Source organism: Pterocles gutturalis, unplaced genomic scaffold (genome assembly GCF_000699245.1).
Source record: "Pterocles gutturalis isolate BGI_N339 unplaced genomic scaffold, ASM69924v1 scaffold8786, whole genome shotgun sequence".
Classification (NCBI taxonomy): domain Eukaryota; kingdom Metazoa; phylum Chordata; class Aves; order Pterocliformes; family Pteroclidae; genus Pterocles; species Pterocles gutturalis.
The window spans coordinates 9,942-32,353 of NW_010105417.1; the positions used below are offsets into that span (position 1 = coordinate 9,942).

The window sequence follows — 22,412 nt, forward strand, 5'->3', positions numbered from 1 at the left end:
AGCAGGAATACCTGCTGCTGCTCTCCCAGCATCTATCACTTTCTTTTTTCCCCTGCCTGCTGACAGTAGCAGGGCATCAATGGAATTAAGGCGGAGATGCAGCACTTTAACATCAGCATCCCAAACCGAGCAAAGGAAACTGACGTTTGTCTGAAAGGCAGCTCAGCAGCAGCAGGTTCCTTGCTCCTTACGATCACAGGGTGAAGCTCAGCTCCAACGTCAGCCCCAGGGATGCTCCGGTGCCCGGCTGGGGGAGCTCCGTTAGCAGGGAGCTGGAGCTTGAACATGGATGTTCAAGGCCATGAGGATTTTTACATCACTGTAACTGGTGATGCATTTAAGAGGCAGCTAGAATGACCGAAAACCATGGAGAACAGCCTGGGACCTGCTTCTGCCCCAGCTGCCCCCATAAGGTGACGATGGTGGTGTTCAGGCACAGTCAGGATAACGGCACACAGCCCGTGCAGTGTGTCACCACGGCAGCCCTGGAGTTCAAGAACACAGCCAGAGGTTTAAATAGGTGAAGAATGCTGTGACTAATGATTATACACCTCCCAGAGGTTTCAAAGGGTTCTGGAAGTCCCAGAAAACAGGCACCTGAAGAACGCGCGGCGATTTCAGCCTGAATCCCAACACTGCAGCGAGGCAAAGCCGTTTGTAGGGTTTTGATCCCTGTATACAGCACCTGCGTACTTCTCGGCGATGCTGCTCTGCCATTCTGGATATAATTCAGATCATCTTCCTCGGATACATTACGTATCGACGACCATCAGGGGCAGGAACGCTGGGGCCAGGCGCTGGATCTCAGCAGCGAGCCCCGAGAGCAGGAGATGGGCTGTTCACCACCCGCCAGCACGCACAGACCAAAAGCATCATCCCTACACATTCCGATTTTCAGGGAAACAAAGTGCTAATTTCTGCAAACCCAGACAAGAAAACCAACTTTTGCTACAAATAGAAAAGCAAGAGGACACCTCAAAGCTCTTCGCTTGTGGATGCAAGACAGAGCCTGCCCTTACCTATGCAGCTGGGCTGGGTCCCGCTCCACGTCCCGTCGGACTGGCAGAACCTCCGGGCTGACCCCACCAGCACGAGCGGGGCCAAGCAGGAGAAGACGGTACGTGAAGCCTCTGTCCTCCCTCCTGCCTTGCGCGGGAATCCCGGGATCTCCGCAGAACACGGCTGCAACAGGCCAAGAGACAAGGGGACTGTGATGAACCTCCTCAAGAGCAACGTTAATAAGCTAAAGATGGGTCTGTTAACGGCCCAAACCTTACCACTCCCCACCACCAGACTCTGCGATTGACTAGGGAATTAGTGGTGGCAGAAGGCGTTGCTGGCTACTTTCCTTGTAATTCTCTCTTTTTGTCAATTGCTGTTAATTAAATTCCGCTTTCTCCCCCATCTTTTCTTTTTTTTTTTTTCTCCTTCTTTTTTTCCCCCCTAACAGCATGCTTAGCTTTAAAATGTATCTCTAATTGCATGATGTCAAATTGCTATACGGTTCCATGTCACCCAGAAAGCCCACTAATTACACCAGATCCAGGGAAAGGTGCGAGGAACACACGGAGGGCTTTGTGCGATTTAATATGAAAATGGCTATTGTGCAGCTGCCAGCCATCCAGCCAGGAAAAGAAACCCCAATCTGCCTTTATTTAGCATCATGAGACACTTAACTCATTTTTTTTTTTTTTTTTGCATTAGCTATTGTATCAAGCACACAGGTTTCCACCCAGCCAAAGCTCTGCCTCCACAAAACATTCCCAACTTCTGCTGCAACACCACCATGCCAAAGGGTTTATCCCTACAGCCTTTGGCAGCTCCAGGACTCAGCCACTGGGGAGACCCATGGACAAATAGCCAATTTTAGAGATGCCTGGAACATGCAAGATCTTCAGATCTGCGATGAGAGGTGGAGTGACCGACTGCATCCCCATGGCCACCCCTGTCTCCCCGTTACAGAGACGCCAAACCAAGGTTCCAGCAGTTTGGCTGCTGACGGCCATTCAGACTTTTGGCTACAGGCACTCTGAGCATCCTTGCGCTTTTCTCCTGGCATGAAAACTCCCTCTGCCTTCAGTTAATGCAGGACTTCCCTCGGGCTTAGGGCTTATCAGCCACCAGATATTTAAGTTTTCACGTACTGATGGGCTCTCTATACCCTTCCGTGATACTGCCAGGCAATTGCCAGCTAAAATCAGCTACATGGAGACCAGAGATGTTGGAGAGAGGGCATCAAACAAGTGGGTTTTCAGCATCGTGCAGGACCCGGCTGCGCACTCACGGAAGCACTGGGGGATCTCTCCGCTCCAGGTGCCGTTCCCCTCGCAGGTCAGCACGGCGGGCAGCGAGAGCTGGTACCCCTCCAGGCAGGCGTAGCTCACGCTGGAGCCCCAGCTGAAGTCTGAGCCCACGACTTTCCCGTTGGGGATGGCTTGGGGGGATTTACAGATGATAGCTGAAGGAAAAACAAAGGCACTGACAGTTTTCTTGACTTCTCGGCATAGTTATTTTCCATTAACAAGCAAATTCATGTAGGATCAAAGTTACATTCTGCTCTCCTGGGACTGGCTTAGCAGGGGGCTGGACAAACTTTTCCAGCTGTGCATACAGCTGTAAACCCCAGGATTTTACTTTGAAGCTTGGAGTTAAGCAAATCAATCTCAAAGTCAGATTTCTGAGCTGACATTCATTTCCAGCCGAAGGTAAGAACCCAGCCTTAGTGTGAAAACTCATCTAAGATTCCCTGAAAGATTCATACGTTTTGGACAATCCGTCTGGGTTTCAGATGAGCTGCTGAATCAAAAACCAGCCTGTAATTCATCCACTCGAGGGTGTTCTAATATGACATTTTTGCAGTGCTTTGCTGCTCGGCTCAGGGGAGCGCTGGGAAAGATGCAAATCAGCCTGGCCTCCAAACGAGACTCTGGCCACATGCTGTATTATTCCTGCAACATTGGCTCAGCCGAGAGAATGAGTGAGGAGGGTAAGAACTGCTCCTTACAGCCTCTGAAGGAACTGGAGTGTGTTTGGAAGTTTCTATGTGGTCTGCATTTATATCAGAATCATGACAGGTGAATTTTCCAGACTGCTAAAGCAGCACACAGATGCTGCTACAAGCCTTATCGACACTTGGTGGGTGAGTAAAACCCTCACAGAGGAGATCCAGCCTGTCTTGCAGCTGCTCTATTATTTCCGTTTCCTATCTCCGAACTACAGAGGCAATCTCAGAACTGAGAAGTCATGAAAGGAGTTGGAAGAAACATTTTTCAGACTTCTAGATGATGCCAAAAAGCGTGCGCCTGCAAAACACAATATTTCATTCAAGTTTGATCGGGGCTTTTGTGAAGAGTAAGTCACCTAACTCTCAGTGCTTCACTCTTCCTTCTCTACTACAGGGATGATAGCAACTGCCTCCTTCCCGGGCATTTTGTGGTGACTGGTAGACCTGAAGATAGCAAGGTGTCCATGCTATGTTGATAAAATTGCATGAATGCCACAAACACAGGGGACAGATTGAACGACAGGACAGAGAAACTCCCAGGTGGGCTCTGGGCACTATGCAATAGCTGCTGCCTAGTGTCACAAGTTACAAAAAGTTTGTAGCCTGTAAAACTTGCGTCCTCCAATATTTACAGCAGCCAGTCTTACCCTTGCAGGCAGGTTTGGTGCCATTCCAGGTTCGGTCTTTTGTGCAGGTCAGAGACGACGCCCTGTCCGACTCCATCATGTACCCGGGCGTGCACTGGAACACCACCGTGCTGTTGAAGGTGAAATCGCTGCCCAGCCTGACGCCGTTGGCGGGCATGCCGGGGTCGCCGCAGTTGATCACTGCCAAAGAAAAAGAAAGAGGCATTTCTATCTGACCGACCCTTACCATGCACATGCACAGCAAGCATCCAACACGCCCTGACAACCCGTCCCCAGAGCCTGGCAGCATCGTTCATCTCATTGTCCAGGAATCCATCCTAGCGCTCACCTGTACACTCCGGACTGGTCCCAGTCCACGTCCCGTTCACGGTGCAGTGCCTGCTCAGCACCCCTGTGGAGTAATAGCCTTCCCGGCACTGGTAGATGATGGAACTGGAGAAGACCAAGCCATCGTTAAATATAACCCTCGCGTTGCTGGGGGTTCCTGGGTTTCCGCAGGATATAACTAGAAAGCAAAATGGCAAAGTTAAAAAAAAAAAAAACCCACAACAGAAAAAACACCACCACAAATAACACCCCCCCAAACCAAACCCCAAGGCTTTCACCCTGCAGTTGACTCTTCTCAATAAAAGCAAGATGAGCCGCAAAGCCCCTGGCTGAGCGCAGACACAACAGGCTATTCTGTGGAAAACCAGCGACATCAATCCAACAGGATCCCCAACGCCCCGGCTCGGAGCAAGGGCTCCATCTCGCCAGGCAGCACATCCCAAGGCTGGGTGCAGCATCCCCGGCAGAGGACTGAAAAGTCTCCATCCCTGCAGCCAGTCGGTCCCTGAAGCACCAGCCCCGCTCCTCTCCGGGGGATATCCTGCTCTTTGTATCTCCATCCCTGCAGCCAGTCAGTCCCGGAAGCACCAGCCCCACTCCTCTCCGGGGGATATCCTGCTCTTTGTCCCAACAGCCCAGCCCAGGAGCAACCTTCTCCAGGCTGCAGGAAGAACTCGAGTCTCTCCATCTTCCAGGAGCCTGGGAGCCAGGACCCGAGCGTGCTGCTCTGCCGCTGGCCCCTTCGGGAAGCCGACAACTTGGAGACTTCAAAGGAACGGAAGCAGCAAGGGGACCCGCTGCTCTCCCTGGGCATTGCTCACTGCCCAGCTGCATCCCATTAGGCTGTCGGAGGAGGGGGAATGTTGGGGGAATACCATTATAGGTATGTCAGTGCCCAAGTTTTATGTCTCAAGTACCTCAGCACCAAAGCAATAAAAGGAGACCGGAGTGAACAGCGGTGCACAAAGCCCTGTCAGGACAAAACAAGCACCTGCAATAATTGCACCCAGCCCTCATTTACCCTGAAATTACAGGACATAAAAGAAAATCACATGAATCAAGGAAAGGCTTAAACCGCACGGCTCCCAGCTCCTTGATAAGGAAATTCCTGGCTCCCACTCCTCCCCAGCAACGTGCCACCAGCTCTGCGAGAGCATCGCTCTGTGCATACCCGAGGGGTCCCTGCCCTGAGCCCCCTCCCCAGCACACCCCCCACGCTGCTGCCAGCCTTCCTCCAGCCATCCTCCTCCACGGGAAACACAACTCCAGGCTCCAGCAGGACAGCAAGGAGCACAGGCCACCAACGCAAGGAGAGGAATCTTCCTCTGCCTCGTTGCCTGGTTTGCTGACAGCCTGTTAACACCCGAGCTTGTCGGAGGCGTATCCGTTTGACAGGAGGAAACTAATAACCACCCCGGACCGTGCGCACGGCAGCTCTGCGCGGCACTGAAACCATCCGAGGTGCGCTCTCGTTACGGGTTTCTCATGCAGCCAACGTCTCTGTGATACACGGTGTCATTTCCAGGAGATGCTGGGATAAAAGTCAGATTCTATCAACTCAGAAAAAGCTCTAAATTACTGTTTCGCTGCCTGCCCATACATCAGCTGTTCTCTCCTGCCCAACCTCCTCCACCTACGCGGGGGGCCAAGCGCACGCAGGTGACCCAAAAATATCACTTTTGTGACTACAAGGAGACTCGTGGAAATGGTTTAACCGCAGCGTGCATCAGCTGCGACCTGTATCGGCTAGCGATAAACGAAGCCATAAATGTAAGGATGAAGGGTTTGAACTTTAAAAATCATAATTCAAATATAAACAGGATGCGATGATGCAAGGGAGCAGTAGGCGGGTAAATAATTCCCTTTGGTTTCAGTGGGAGATATAAAATAAATCAGTTCCCAAAAGAAAACTCATTTTGTGACTGGTTTTTGCAGAGGGTATAAATCCTCACCACCCTGGAAGTCCTGCAGTCATACCTGCTCACGTCTCCTTAAGAATCTCAAACCCAGTCACCTGTAAATTGAACTAAAAATTCAAGAAAATGACCTAAAAAATGAGCTGCATCAGATGGGGATTTCTTGGAGTTGCTGCTGCTTTACCAGGGAGATGCTGCAGGAGGTGATGCTCAGCTGACGTGACCGACACAAGAAAGGTTTGACTCCGCTGCTGTGGGAGGTGTCCCTGTCCATGGCAGGGGGCTGGAACTCGATGATCTTTAAGGTCCTTTCCAACCCAAACCCTTCTGTGATTCTATGGTTCTATGACTGCGAGCCGACGAGCCTGGAGGTGACCCCCCGGGAAGCCCAGTGCTCCCGCCAGCCGCACACGTCCCCTCCGCGGGGCAGAGCCGGTCCTGGCGCAGGACACCGGCAGCTGGGACATCAGCCCCATGACTTCAAACTCGAGCAGCTGCTCTGTCATTGAACCGATCACGGCAGCGTGCTCTGAGATGGAGAGAACGGCTCCTCTTCATTCATCCTGAATTCAATCCCGAAATTCATCTCTCCCCTCCCTCTCCTGTACATACCAGCTCCAGAAAGTTGAACCCAACACCCAAAGCGCAGGCAGAACACCTTGCAGCGTGCACAGCTCGCGGTGAATACAAACGATGGGGACGGAACACGCTGCTCATCACCGCAAATTACCTTCCTACACCGGCCAGTCAGCACTTAACATTAAATGACTACATTATAGGCATAATGTTATTATTATTCATAAAGTATGAAAAAAAAAATCTGCCAGGGATCCGTATTTTGGTGCCTGTGGAACCTGACGGGTTATTTATCCTGAGATTAATGAACAGAGCTTTTCCGCGGAAAGAAAAAAGAAACAGCTAATGAAAAAAAAACCCGAGACCTGAGTGTATTAATAACATGATTCAGTGTCTTTTCAATCAAGAGCTCCATCAATTTGGAATAAATTTCCAATTCATTTACAAGCTCTCTCTGAGCTTTTGGCTTTCAAATCAGCTGGAGAGAAGCACTTGCCCAGGTCTCCTTGCATTTGGTATCCTGCCTCGTTTTGGCTTTTGTTTTTTCCCCAATTGATTTTTAAACACTTTCTAAAACAGCGGCTGCGAGCAGCACAGCTCAGAGAATCCGGCTGGGGGTTTATTAGATTGGATTAGAGGGTCTTACTTGATTCCTTCAAATGGAAAAATAGGGGGTTTGGGGTTTTCAAATATGAAAATACGCTTTCTGGATTATAATTTGCATTTTGTGTTTCTGCTTGATGTAAATGACTCTTGCATGTGCCAGTTCCAAGCTATTGACGTTTCTCATTCTGATGAATCTCCTCAACAAAGCAGCAATGAATTACCCAGTGGTACCGGACCCACAGACCTTACACGAACCGGGGCATTTCTGATCACCTCCTTGGATGTGCGACGCAAACCAAGAGATGTTCACCCCAGCGACTCTTGCAGCGAGCCTGCGAGGATGGCTGGAAGCAAGGAGCAGTTTCCAAAGGCTCTTCCTATACCTCAGCCTAGATGCTGGCATGAGCCTGAACGATCCGAAACCCTTTACACCACCATCCCGGTGCACCCTGCACAGCGGAGCATGCAAAAAGGTGACAGTCACCTTCTAGCACTGAAAAACCCTCCTGTGAGGTGTGACCTGCAGGTGTTTGGGACAGGGGAGAACGGAGGCTCCCTGACAGACACAGTATTTGGAGGAAATGCTGAACAAGAGCATTAATCCTCGCAGCACCGGACTGGCCCTGGCACCTACAACGGAGAGGATGGGTTGCCTGGGCTGCTGACGCTGCTGCAGTGATTCTGGGGACACCTCCAGCAGGCTCGGTGTCACGCAGGAGAGGACGTGGGGTTGGAAACGTACCTTCGCACTCCGGCTGCGTGCCGCTCCAGGAGCTGTTGGCTTGGCAGGTCCTCTCGGAGGAGCCCCGCAGCGTGTAAGCTGAGCCGCACCACGCTGCCCACGTCAAAGTCATCGCCCAGCCCGATGCCATGCGAGGGGATCCCTGGGTCACCACACAAGCCCTGGCTGCCTCCTGGTAGGAACAGAGCACAGAGTGAGCCAGTCATGGGGTTTGGCCCTTCTTCCTTCCCAGCTATTCCAAGGGCCAGCACAGATTTGGATCAGTGGCCGACTCCATTTAACTCTGGCTCTCAGCAGAGCAAGGAAATTCCACGTGAAATGTTCTCCGACTCTGGGAGCCCACTGGTTTTACGCTGGTTGCAGAATACGGCCATAACTCCAGGATCTCAAGATAGAACCGCGACCAGCTGCAGCCGCTTTCCACGGCAGCTGCTCCCGCAGACAGCGGCTCTGTTGCCAGCATCAGTCAAGTGAACGGTTTCCCTCCGAGCAGAAATTACGACGTTCTCCAAGCCCCCTCAGCAAGTCCGATTGTATTTGCAGAACAAGAAGCGGTTGGGTTTGGAGCAGAGAGGAGGGAGGGATCCAGCTGGGAAACATCCGCTCGTACAAGTTGCGAACACTTGGAGCTGCCGGCGGTAGGTTCGGGGGGGCAGGAGGAGGGAGGGGAGCAGCTGCAGCAGATGCCTCGCAGGGGTGCTCCGGAGCAGGCTGGAGAATTGCCCACCTCCTCACACCCTGTTCTTGGCTTTCTCTGCTAATGATCTGTGCAAACACACCCACCCCAAGCCAGGAAAGACGATTTCACTCCTGCAGCTCCGATGAAGCTGCCGGTTCCTGGCCCCTCTGAGCCTTGCTGCAGGTACAGCCTCTGCAGAGTCACCGGGAACATCAAACATAACGAGCGCATTCATCACCTGGGGAACGCACCTGCTTGTAAAGAGAAGGGGGAAAACGCTCCAGGTTCAGCATTTTCTTTCACATAATGACTGATATCAAAGTCTTTTGTTTCATCTCACAGAAAACTGCTGTCACGCCGTAGGTATCTTCTGCGCACAGCGGAGAACCTTGGGCAGGAGATGATGCGAGCCGTGCTCCGCCTCTGGGCAAGGGGCCTCGAAAAAACCCCCCCAGGCAAGAGCCAGAGCAGACACAGACCTCTGCTGCTTCCCGCTCCAGCGAGGGCACGGACCCGGGAGCATCGGGGAACGAGGCTCTGGGCTGGGTTTTTTGTGCTCTTGCTGCTGTTAAAGCAGAGGAATGTGATTAAAGGCTTCACCCTTCAATGCTTTTGTAATACCACCACCTGCGCTGGGTGTAAAGCAGGAGCCGCTCCCCAAGCCCTCGTGGCTCCGAGGCACCGGGCACCCACCTGGCCCCCATCAGAGAGGGGCTGCCAATGCCACCAGCCTCGCTCTAATGCTGTCGCCTTGAAGCCATTCAGAAAAACCCCACACAGCAGATGTCAGGAGGAAACAGAGTGACGCTGAACGATTCCAAAAATCCACCCACAAGAGCGACAGGAGAGACAGTGACAACCACACGGGGAAAAGGCGCGAACTGGAGCAGAAAACCCTTCCGAGCTGCTACGGATCAAGAACTCTGCAGATACGGCTCCTGAATAGGAGGATGACTCCGTCTGATGTCTTTTTCCCTTCCAAAGCAGAGGTTAAACTTGGTCAAGTGGAGATGCTAAATCTAAGTGGCATAATTAAAAATTAACCCTTGTCCCAAATGCTTTGCTCCAGCTAAGTTCTCATCTCGTCTGCCTCCATGCTCTCCAAGGGACGGCGTGGGGAGGGCTCTGCACAGCATCCTGCCAGTTACCCAGCACCCTTCCTCCCACTGGAGGCCATCTGCGGAGATCCCAGCACCCCGAGTTCAGGAAGGCTGGGCGAGCGCCTCTCGCGCATCCCCCATGACTTTGACCCAAGTCTGTCTCATCATGGACTTGTTTCGCTTCTTGGGATGTTTTCCGTGGAAGACCTTTCTCACTCTGGCCTGGGAGTGGGCATGGACTTGTGTTGTCAAACTGCTCTCAGGGGAGGTGCTGATGATGTGGAAACTCATTGTACCGGCTTCCATTTGCCCCGTGCAGACCCGGCACTGCTGCGGTGCCATCACAGCAGATGTCAGGCCCTGGAAAGGGGCCACACGGGCTTCTTTTATTGGAATGCACGAGAAAGAGTCAGATGCTGCAGGCGGGATGCAAGGACCTCATTTTGCACAGGACACATTCATCCTATACAGGCTCCGCGTGGAGAAATCTGTAAAGCAGCAGGCTGCAGCACACCTCCTACCACCACCATTTGCTGCAGTGATTTATTTCTCATCCTGCAAGCTGAGCGGTTCCCTCTCTGCCAGCGCTTATCATCCGAGTTGCAGGAGACCAGATAGCTGAGACACAGTCAGAGTCTTCCACCAATGCGTGTGCATTTCTCCAGCTCAACAAACCCCCCCCAGGCTGCCCCCTCACAGGATAAAACGGGGTAGTGGAGGGTGGGACCCCCCATCCCCTCCTCCCCGAGCCCACCTCACCTGAGCAGTGCGGCAGGGACCCGCTCCAGCGCCCGTCCAGCTGGCACATGCGAGTGGAGTTGCCGACCAGCGTCCGCTTGCCCAGGCAGCTGTACCGGACCACGGAGCCCACGGTGTACTTGTCCCCCGAGATCTGAGCGTGGGGCGGGGAGCCGGGGTGGCCGCAGGAGACCACTGGAAGAGACGGATGCAACAGCTTCAACCACGAGGAAACTGCCTGGGATGCTCGAAGGCAGATACAGAACAAATTACCGCGGGTTTGAGGTCACTGTCTGGGACCCCGGCAGCTGAAACCCACTTGCCGGCCCCAGAGCCCACCGAGCGCCCGGGGATCCTGCCCCAGTGCAGGTGGGGCACAGCACACCCTGCATCGTGAGCTCAGCCTGTAAAACTGCCAAGGGTTTGTGCACAAATGCCTAGTGCTGACACTGACGGGCATTTTGCAGGGTCCCTGGAAAACTCAGCCCTTCCTAAATATGAATATTTCCACGCACACCCCCACCCGCCCCGGCAGCACCACGTCCTGCGACACAGAGCTGCAATCGATGCTCTGTCGCACCTGAGCAAATTATCCCGGCAGCTTCGGAGCGCTGCTCACTCAACCATTGCTAGTAAAAAACCACCGCTAACAATAATTAATAGGTTTACTTTAGCTTAGCAATCAGAGCGGAGACAGGGAGGCTGTTTGACAAATACACTGACAGATCCAGGGGCTATTAGACAGGTTGGGATGAGGATGCTCAGCATGAAGACCATGCTCCACTTGGTTTCTGAAGGGAAGTGTCCGTAACGGATATCTTCTCTCCCTCTGCTAGAGTCTAAAAATACCGATGGCGGCATTAGGTAGAAAACATGATGTATGTTTCAATAAAAAGGAGAGCACGCGGATGTTTGGGCACGTGGGCGTTGAAATACGCTGGTGCAGAGCTGTGACTAAAACCAAGGACGCTCTGCAAAGAAACGGGTTTGATAGCTAATGCTGAAACTCACCCTGTAACTAACAATTTAATAACAGACACTCCAGCGGACTCAGCTCAGCTTAAAACCTGTGGCGGTGCTGGGGTGTTTAAAGGATTTATGTTCACAGTGTGATGACGGCGCTGGGCTCTGCTCCTGCGTGCTTTACTTCTTGGACTCGCTCTCCCACCCCTCAAATGGGATCAGCTCCGTTTCACTCCCTCCTCAGAGACAGGCAGGAGACAACATTCGCAACCCAAGCTCAGCTGGCAGCAACCTTCTTAATTTATGTTTTCGGAAGTGCCTGGTAATTTTAGGTACCCAGCCACGTTAAAGAGGTATGGGCTTCAGCACTGAGCACATCTTCAGCTCAACACGCAGAAAACAAAGACATGCAAAAATCTTTCACTTTTTTCTCTTTAAACTATCAAGCCCATGAAACCAGACGATCAGTCATCAAACTGACCCGAGTTTCCAGCTTTGAGAATGCCCACAAATCCTCCAAGTCAATGGATGCTCAACGTTATAAGAACGGAGATCACTTTTCCTGAGCTAGACAGGCGTGGACCGAGGGAGCCCGAGATACGAGCTCTCCGGTTTTCAGAGCGAGCACCCCCCCGGAGCCCCTGCGGCTGCGGTGACACGCGGTTAGCACTTGTCAGCTCCCCATGGCCCCTGCAAGGTGCTGCGAACACGAGAAGGTGGCATGCTGCTAATAAAAGGAAAGGAAAATGTGCCGAAAACTACTGTGCATGACTAGGTGTTGGAGGATAACACAAGCAAAAAAAAAAAAAAAAGCAACAACCATGGCTTTGGAACAGCTCAGCTGGTTCGAACTCAAGGAGCTCCACTTCTGATGGCTTCAGCGACTCGTTACGGCGGGTAACGAGATCGCAGCTGCTTCAGTCTCCCAAAGGAGATGCTAGCTGTGCTGGGGGCTGCTCCTGCCCCTGCCTCGCTGGCAGCCCCGTGTCAGCTCCAAATCCACCCTGGAGCCTGGTTTCCCTCAGTGAGAGACAGGGACACCAGCACTGACTCTTTCCTACAACTCCTGGACATCTCACGGTATTCCTACCACTGCACGTAAACCGGGAGCATCTGGTGTCTTCCTATGCTACTGGAAACACCCCTTCAGCCAAACCATCCCCCAGACCCTCCTAATTCTATCTGCAAACCACAATAACAGCAGAAAGGGTACAGTAAGAAAGAGGGAAAAGCACAGAGGTGAGGAAGCAAATCCTCTTCATCACCTGCGTGGCAGCAGAATACAGGCTGCACTGGTTTCACCACCACGCTGCCACCTCCCTCCCCCAAAGCTGCGGGGACGAGTGGGTGGACGGACACTCAGCCGTGCTAAATCCAACCCTGTCCTGGCTCAGGCTGATTGCACGCTGCTTCCTACGAGATCCGTGCTGCAGCAGCTCTGCTGCCCCTCGCCACCTGCAAAGCTTCTGCCGGCGCTGCACAGAACCAGTAAAACCCAGCGGGAGCCGCCTTCCCCTGCAGAGGGAAACCATCGCTGTCTGCCAGGATTTCTCTCCCCAGACCTATTTTCCTTCTGTGGGCAGGATCTAGAGGCCAGTGAAGCTGATGGAATGATTCCCATGGGTTACAAAGGGCTTTGGATCCAAGTTTTTTACACAACCGTTCAGCTAAACAAGGGAGGGCTACATGGGATGGAACCTGCGGCGGATGGGTATTATTCTGAAAAACTTACAAAGGCACTGTGGGAGGGCACGGTCCCAAGTGCCATCCCCCTGACAGGTAAGGACATGTGTACCCAATAAGTAATATCCATGGCTGCACTGATATGAGACAGTTGTTCCAAAGCTGAATCTGTGAGGACCACTCGGCTGCACTTGACGGATGCTGTTTTCCAGGTGCCCGGGGTCAGTACAGTTTACAACTGCAAACAAACAACAACAACAAAAAAAATACAAAACAAAGGGTGTAACAAAGAACAAAGGATTCTCCAAAAATGAGCAGGAAAAGGGGAAAAGATTGTAAGTCACATTTTTCACAATTTAAGTCTCTTTTTTTTTTTATTTTTTATTTTTTTTTAAATATTCTTTGGGGCAGAAATAGAACAAATCTTTATTAAAAAGAAAAAACCGAGAGTAGAGGCAAGCTGCAGGCTCTCGCCCTGCCACGCGAGGCTCAGCAGCAGAGCCTGGCTCTCTGGCCCCAAACCAAGACTGAGAATAACTGATTTCTTGCCCGAAACAGCAACAGTCTCGACAGAGATACGGGACTAAGGGAGGACAGAGGAAGGGAGTGCAGGGAGGGGAGGGAATTTGGTAAGTGAACCTGAGTGCTAACACCAGGGGAAGCAGGGCAGCCTAGGAGGAGGACGGGCTCCGTGCAAAGACGTGGTGTCTACTTTGAGTAACCTGGTCTAGGGTCACCAGGATGCCCTCTGCTAAGGGCCTGGCTTGGTATTTTCTTGTGTCCCCCCCCACTTACAACACACACTTCAATGTCTTGGAGGATGCGGGGCTGGGCAGGGTCTATTAACAGCTCTACGCAAAGCCCAAAGGAAAATTGGGTTTGTTGCATGAGATCTACAGCCCTTGGTGTTCACCCATCACTCACATTCCCGAGGAACTGCAAGATTTGGTTTTCATGAATTTATCAAGCTGAATTTTCGGAACCCAGAGTAATCACTGCAGAAGGCATGGTCAAGTCCCGTTTTCCGGGAGCGGGGCGCAGGCAGACTCACCGCGGCAGGCGGGCAGGGTGCTGCTCCACTGGCCGTTGGCCAGGCACTGGGACTGCGATGCTCCTTCCAGGCGGTACCCGGTGTTACACACAAACTTGGCCACATCGTTCAGATTGAACTGAGTCCCCTGGGTCAAGCCGTTGGCAGGATTGCCGGGGTGGCCGCAAGTGATGGCTACAATCAGAAATGGGAGATGTTACTCTTTTGCCTGGAAGAAAGTGGATTATCCATTGGAAAAAGTTCCCACACAAGGAGACCATAAAAAAAAACCACCCAAAACAAAAAAAAAACCCCAAAAAACAAACCAAAAAACCCAGATCAACCCTGAAACCCACACCAACTTCAAAGATTTGTGGCCAGCTCTGTTGAAATACTGAATCAAGTTGAGAGCGTGGTACGTTTCATTTTACTGGCATAAGGAATTCTCTGAACTGCTCTCGAAGCAGCCGAGTGCCAGCATCCTACTGACTTGTACTGTAAACCCCCAGAGCTCTTCTTCAAAACTCCCAGCTACTGCTATTAATCTATTGCCTTACATTACCCTGGGCATCACACAGTCATGAAACCTGATGTTTTCCTCCCTCTCCCTGGTGTAAGGCAGATGTATGCTCGCTGCACTATAAAGTTACACCTGGAGGGATAGAGAGGAAAAACATGAGAAAAATCAGGTTTCTACCATATGGCCTAGAAAGCTTAAATCTTCCTGCTTTAAGTTTGAAAAACTTCAGGGGAAAAAACCTTCATTTCTAAATCCCTGCAATGAAGATTTTTGTGTCGTTCTTGTTCCTGTGGCTGCTGTTAGCTTGGGCCAGCGACGAGGTAAAGGGCTAAAGGGGCTCCAGCAATGCCCAGGGAAGGTGCAGAGGCTGGAGCAGCGGTAAAAACACACTAAATATTGAAATTCAGAGCCTGGTACCCAGGCAGAGGCGGGTGATACAGGGGGGACACAGCCCCTGCCCCGAGCAAAGCCTGGAGACCTTTGCTACGAGCACAGCAGCGAGTTCCACTGCGCAGAAGAAACATCAGGATACACCACGCAGGGAATTTTTGGCTGCTTAAGGAACGCGACATCTTCCGACAGCTGAGGACAAAGCAATATTGATCACTGTCACGCCAAAACGGGGCAATGGTCCATCAGTGGAAGACCAGCCGTTGAGCTGCACAGCTGCCAAAGCCAGAAGCTAGAGGGGAAGATGAAATTCCCACCAAAGATCCATAACACGTTTGGCTGCCAGGGCTGGATGGTACCACAGGGATGGGAATTTATGCCTTGGGCAAGCTGGTGGCAGGTACAGGTCTAAAAAATACGAAGCAAGGTAGCCGTTCAGTGCTGCGGGAAGCAGATGTCAGACTCTCCGAGGTACTTCTGAATGCGATTATCCATGTTTTGAAATAGGTGATGGATTCTGTCCCAGAAAAAAAAAAGCTCCCTGCAGTTGGCATGGATCAAAAATACTCGTTCGCTCAGAGGGAGCAACTGCAGCAGGTTTAAAGGGAAAATATCAGGACAATAGGAAATGATAATGTGCTAACACACACAGTGCCCCGAGACTCTTCAGAAGCAATAAAGCCTCAAGGCATCCAATTTCAGAGCCCAACAGTGCTCCGCTGTAACGACGTTAAATTTATGTTATCCGTAAGGTCTAATGTAGGGTAATAACTTCAAGGCCAACTTCTGCACATGAGACACTTTACAGATCTCTGCGCACAAGCCCGGCGGGCTTTCAGGTGCCGGAGTCAGGAGCCAGCACAAAGCAGAGCCAACAAAGGCACCGCCCAGGAACCAGTCCCGTACTGGTCCGGTAAAGAGAAGACAGATACAGACCAGCAACGTTCACCTGCTTTGTTCTGAAGGGTTTGGTCCCTCCTGAAAGAAATAAGATGAGCCATGGAAATGGATGTTTAGAAAATCCTGCATTTCCATGAATCTTCCTGGCAGCAGGAGGACCTCTATCAATATGATGTCCTGATCCAAGGTTGGTATGGATATACTTGGCAGGTAAAAGTGAATTAAAACTTTTTCAACAGAGCATCCTCAGACACGAGAGTAATTCAAACCCACCTGCAGACCCAGAGACATCCTTTCCAATAATTCTTTTCCTAAAAACCTCATGCAGATTCATAGTCATCCTCCAGATTCTGAAGTCACTGCTAACCTTGACAACTTCAGCTTGTTTCTTATTTTTAGGCTGGAAGCTGCATGTTCACTGATTTATAGGTCACTCCTTGCCAAGCCAGACAGGAGAGACTGGAAGCAAACAACTGGACAATCGTGATATGAAACACACGGATTGCACTGTCCGTTGATAAGAAGATGCTTAAACTTATTAACACCTTAGAGCTCTGGAGACTTACTTAATTAGCTTATTTACTGGAAAGATAAGCAAGCAGGCTGTGCAAGGTGACTTGTGAATGCGGATCAGAGGAGGAGACTGACTTTCCCCGCACAGAGCACGGTCCCAGAGCTGCGGGGTGCCTGGTGGGGCTGCGTCTGCTTTGACCTCCCTGCACCCCAATAATGGGGGGTCTCAGAAACCTTCAACTGGTCTCATGGATTAGAAATGCAGCATACAAAAAACACCCCCCAAAAAGGTGGAATTTTGGAAATTTGTAAAAGTAAAGCAGCCAAAATCACAGCGATGCCTTTCCTGCCACACCTCAGCGAACCCCGGGGATGCTCGTGCAGCGTGTCCGTGCAAAGCACCCGTACGCAGCCGGGGCGTGCAAACAACAAACCACCGGCTCTGCGTGTGCTCCTGTCCCTCTGACTGTCACCAGGGCTAGAGGCATCTGACAACATACTTACGCACACAGACAGGCGTCTTCCCGGACCAGCGGTGATCCTGTTGGCAGATCCGCACCGACATCCCGATGAGGCGGAAGCCGGGGTTGCACTGATACACCACGCTGCCGCGGTAGTTGTAATTCTCGCCGTTGATCTGCCCGTTGACGATGGGGCTGGGCACGCCGCAGTGCCCCGCTGCGGGAGGGAGACGAGGAGAATCACCCAGAGCCCGCGCCTGCCCCTCTGCAGCATCCCACCCCCCCGCCTCTCCGATCTCCGGGTCTCTGCAGTCATCAATAAAACCAGAGCAGCAGTAAAAACAACACAGCATCTTGAAAGCTCTCCTCTCCCATCAAACACCTCACATGTACGGAGCAGTAAGGAATCAAAGGCTGCTTTGTATCTACTTTTTTTTTTAATCTACTTAAAACCCCGCCGGCTTCAGCAGCGCCGAGTCCTCCTTTGGGTTCCGTCTTGCATCAGTAACTGAAATTCCCATTCCCTGCAGAAATCAGGACTTTTTCCCCACCGCACCACGGATCCTCCCCACCTACCCAGACATCTGACTTCTGCTCCGCTCCAGAGCCCGTTGGCCATGCACTCCCGCACGCGGGAGCCCACCAGCGTGTAGCCGGTGTTGCAGGAGAAGATGGCCGTGGCCCCGTAGCTGGTCAGCGTGCCGATCTTGTTCCCGTTCGGGGGGGTTGGCAGGTCTCCGCAGGAGATAACTGAAAGAGATCCCAAAGCACAGTAAGGGAGGACAGCCTGGGAGGTGTGATTTTTAAAGAAGTGCAGTCAGGTATGCTCACCACCGTGAGTTATTACTGGAGTCAGGAATGAGTAAGAAAAATTATTAAATAGTTACATGGATATTAACAACGATTCTGAGTCGTGTTACATGAGGTGACAAATCTAAGTGCTATTGATATTTATGCTTCAGGATGCGGGGGAAGTACTGAGGATAAGAAGAAACTATCAAACAAGAATTTTTTAACACAGGAATATTTCTATTATTAACCCATTGCTAGATTCAGCCAGGAAGCCTGACTTCCAGAAAAGCCATAAAACGGCACAAGATTTCCAACTGGAAAGTGACACCCAGCTCCTCCGCACACAGTGACTCCCAGGCAGAGCTGATGGGGGATCAGCCCCCCCCAGGACCCCCAGCCGACAGCCGGGTTTGCAGGGTGCAGGAGCCGGGGCGAACGCAGCTCCCAGCACAGGCTGCAGCTCTGTATTTTATCCACCTTAAAGATCTGCAAACCCTCCGAAGCTTTTGCACTCAGCAAGAAATCAAGAGCCTCACGCCAGGTGCTTCTGACCTTCGTGCATTGCCAAGATGCTGTCATTTGGATTTAGGTGGCAGTAACGCCGAAGAAATAAAACGAGGTCAGGCTCACGCGCCCGGCTCTGGCTGAAGAGCCAGCAGGGGTAAAACTGCATCTGTCACCAAAGTCGGCAGTTGCAGCTCTAGAAACAAAGGAAGGAGGGAAGGGAGAGCTGCCATTCCGAAGGAGAAATTTTTCTGTCTCAGTCTGCACTTCGAGAGAAAACAGCTCCGCCTCTGAGAAAAGGAAAGAGCCAAAGCGCTGCAGTCGTGTCGATGGCTGAGCAAGCTGCTTGGCTGCCAAGAGTGGTTTTGATTTACAGGTGACCCTGCTACCCTCGCAAACTTGGTGTTTGCACAAAATTGAAGAGGTTAGGCTTCAAATCAGTATTTTTAAAATTTTCTTTCTTAAAAGCAAACTTCAGAGCACCTGGTGCCGGTGACAGCGAAGCTGCTGGGACCCAACAGCAACAGCCGAGCTCCTGCAGAACTGATCAAACCAAGAAGCACATCAGCAGGTGACCTGTCCCTGCATCCACACTGACACCACAGCACTTCAGCAGCCGCGCTCTCAGATGCTGCCAAAAGCAGCCAGGGCTGCGGTGTGACCGCACGCCCACAGCCGAGCTCGCACACCCACCGAACGGCAATCAGAACCCCCATTCCCTGCGAGACACCCCCCGAAGCTGCCCGCCCCGGCGCGGCTCCCGAGCTCCACGGCTCTTACTTTTACAGGTGGGCATGGGTTCGCCGATGCTCCACTTGCCGTTGGCTTGGCACCTGATGACCCGCTGGCCCGTGTAGTAGTAGCCGGGGTCGCAGATGAGCATGAGCTGGGCGTTGTAGTGGTACTGGATCTCGTAGGTCAGCCGCCAGCGACCGTGCTCGACCGCGATGCTGTTGATATCGGGACAGGTGACGGCTAAAATCCAGATGTGGTAAGCCAGGGAAAAGAAATGAGACAGAAAGACGTTAATAGGTGTTTAACTCCAGGGCATTTCAGCAAGCACGCTGGTTTTTTAACAAGGGGTTGGTATGAGCATCTCTTTTACACGTGGGAAACCCAGCCACCGTGGGAGGGGGCAGCAGACCCACGGGATGCAGGATGAGAAACCTGGTGTCCTAAATCCTGCACCTGTGAGACAAAGCTGTCTGTGCTGGAGCTGGAAGACGCTACTGAAGGGACCCCCAAAATGCCCCGTGGGGCTGCACACACTCACCCACGCACTGCGGGGGCTGGTTGCCGTTGCTCCACTGCCCTGCCCGCAGGCACTCCGCGCTGGGCTCCTGCCCGGGCTGCAGCTCGAAGCCCTGGTTGCAATGGTACACGGCTTTCGTTCCCACCGTGTACTCCTTGCCAAAGACGACACCGTTATTTGGGGCTCTGGGAACTCCACAGGAGAGAGCTGGGAAGGAGGAGGAGGAAAAAAAAACACAGTCAAGAAATCAGTTTCCAATTTTATCCCGGATTTGCGGTAAGTGAGCCGAAAGCCCAGATCCCAAGCTCTCCTATTTGCAAAAGCTCCAGCCCCTTGCCGAACCCCAGGAGCTGCAATGAATGCCCACTTCCCGAGAGGATCAGATTTTCAACTCCTGTCTATCAGCGTGGTAATAGCAGAGCCAACGCTGAATACCGATTTCTGCTGGAAGAGACTCTGCTCCTGCTTTCCCTAATATCTAGAACGCAAGATGCATCAACACACTATCCAGAAGTTTTCACACAGAGATAAAGGATTAGATAGCAATAACGTTTTGTATTTACATCCCACAGGAGCAGCAACAACCTGAAACCCCTTTCCAACAGCACTTCTGGATTACATAAGGCAGCAAATTGTGTAATTATGTTGTGGCTAAATTTAGCATTATGGCTGAGAAGGTAAGGGTGGGGAATTTAGGGCAAAAAAATTGGTAAACAGGCACAATGCCAACCGGCTGCTGAAGGTGGCAGTACTTTGGAGAGGATGCTCTGCACCACTCCTGCTGAGAGCCTCAGCTCTGCGGCCGGGAGAGCGGCCAGACAGGGCAGAGAGGGGACAGGCAGGTCACCAAGATACGAGCAACAGCCAAATACAGACAGAGCAGAATCACATCCATTTATACTGCAAGAGTTTTGTAAGACATGACAAGCCCTGTTACCCTCTTCCCTACTGCTGGGAAAACCGGTGCCGGGAATCTGTCACTCAAATCTGCTTTTCTTCCTCTACGAGCGTTCAGAAGAGCTGGGAAATGAACACCAGCCCTGCCTCTGAAATCACCACGCAGGTTCCCACGCCCGTCTGGGGCTCGGCTCTGGGGGAAGCCCCTCTGCCTTTGGATGGAGATGCACAGCCCACCTGGCTGGATGGGCACGGGGTGACCAGGGGCACCGAGACGAGCAGAGCCTGCTAGCGAGCACGGATTTGGAGTCCAACACCGAACCCAAACAACCGTCTGCATCCTAAAAATGCTCTAAAGGAAATCCATCCCTTCCTGGAGGAGCCCGAGCTGCTCCCACTCAGCTAATGCACGAACTGGAGGCTGAGCCTACATCTCCTGAGCCACCTGCTGATAACTGCAACATGCTCACCTCCCTGTCCCTCTGCACACAAATGAGGGCTGGAAACTCAGCAGCCTTAGAAAAGACACCTCCTGGTGGGATGGACCCCACTGAGCGCTCAGAGACCAAACCTGCTGCGTACAGCACCAGCACAGCCACTAGGGCTTTTCCACCCCTCGAGGTCCAAGATGCTCCACGAGCCGGCCAGAGCCCCAGCCTGGAGCACAATTACACGGCGCCTTGCAGATGCTGGTGTTGCTAATAGGTGTGAGTAATTCCACAGGCTCGTATTAGCACGATCAGGCACATCCCTGGTTGAAATGATAATCACACGTATGTCACTTCATTGAGCTAAGGAGCTTGGCGAATCTCTCTACAAGGCTGGGTGTCTAGACAAGCAGCCACGCTGAATACCAATTTCATTCTGAGGCAAAAGAAGAGGGGATCTGGAAAGTTCTACCCTTTCACTTCCACCCGGCAGTTCTCTTATTTTCGCTTTCTGACATCGCATCCAACCAAAGAGAAAGCTGACCCCTTCCCATCCCACCGCCCCCAGCTAAGCCTCCTCCTTTCTCTGCAGCCTGATGCTTGGCCAAACCTCATCACCTCCATCTGCCACCAGGAAACTGAGGCACAGAGAGGGACTGGAGTGGGGAGAGAACAGGGCCAGCTCTGCTCCAGGTCACCAAGGCTGAGCTGCCACTTGCCTTCATTCCTCCGCCCAAGAGAAGGATGACTTTCCGCTGCCTTGTCCTGCCTCTCAAGCGGTCTGTTCCATCAGTTAGTCCTTCCATCGCATACCCTTGCTTGGGCAGAAAAGTCTGCAACACCACAGAGCTTCTGGGACAGATGCAGGCAACTAAAATGTCCATGAAGACACGAAAAATAATTTTAAAAAGTCACCCCCTGCACAGGGAGAGCCAGCTGGGGCTGTGACTTCTGCTGCAGGATCCTCCCCTCCCTGCAAACCCAGCATCTTTGAGCAGAACACGGTCTCAGTTGGGTTTTAATTACAGAACCCTGCATGAAGCAGAGAAGCTTGATTTTTTTTTTTGGGGGGGGGGGGGAAAAAAATTTTTTTTTTTTTGGGGGGGGGGGGGGCAATAAACTTGCCATCCGCTCCAAAGAGAGGTGAAAGCCAGGAGATGTTCCAGGGGAAAGCAAAGCAGCATTTGGCCAGGAGAGACCCAGGGAGTGTGGTCCAGGGCAAGAGGAGCATGGGTGGGGGTTCAGAGGGACAAAAACTCTGTCTGCAGGAAGATGATGTGCTAGGAAAAGGGACAGAGGCTGTGAAAGCAAATGTGCAGCTGGGATTCCAAAAACAAAGCAGCTTAAAAATAGGCAACAGGGACAGAAAAGGCGTATTAGAGCATCTCGTGTTCTCCCCATTGTGCCAACGCAGGATTGTTCCCTGCAGAATATTCTCTGCTGCTTCCACAAATGTCAGCTAGGACGGAGCCTGTAGTAAAGATTATTCAGAGGGGATGGGGAAGGGGAAGAGGATAATGTGCTGGCAAAAAGGAGCTCTGGGAAATGCGATTTGTTAACCAGACCATGTGTTTCCAGGCACCCCAGTTCCCTCCTCCTGACACAGCTGATGGTGTGAGCAGCTTACGCAGCGTTACGAGTTCCCAAACCTCTGTGATGTGGTCCTGGCCACCAGAAAGGATGCGAAATTCAATACAGCCCAAAACAAAAGGTTGCCAGTTGGCTTTGAGGGCAATGTTTAAAA

The 22,412-nt window shown here is 52.0% G+C and overlaps 1 protein-coding gene across 1 annotated transcript in view; it reads right to left on the reverse strand.

The window, feature by feature from the left end:
* Positions 1-22,412, reverse strand: part of LOC104471884 (CUB and sushi domain-containing protein 1-like) — a gene marked incomplete at its 5' end in the record, with an annotated part of 92,208 nt that overhangs the window by 7,993 nt on the left and 61,803 nt on the right. The window contains 14 exon segments of the mRNA XM_010087381.1: positions 1,020-1,114; positions 1,116-1,182; positions 2,285-2,458; positions 3,652-3,831; positions 3,980-4,156; positions 7,819-7,895; positions 7,897-7,990; positions 10,357-10,530; positions 13,031-13,219; positions 14,033-14,206; positions 16,839-17,012; positions 17,372-17,545; positions 18,872-19,066; positions 19,365-19,550. Coding sequence (XP_010085683.1) covers positions 1,020-1,114; positions 1,116-1,182; positions 2,285-2,458; positions 3,652-3,831; positions 3,980-4,156; positions 7,819-7,895; positions 7,897-7,990; positions 10,357-10,530; positions 13,031-13,219; positions 14,033-14,206; positions 16,839-17,012; positions 17,372-17,545; positions 18,872-19,066; positions 19,365-19,550 — 2,130 coding nt within the window.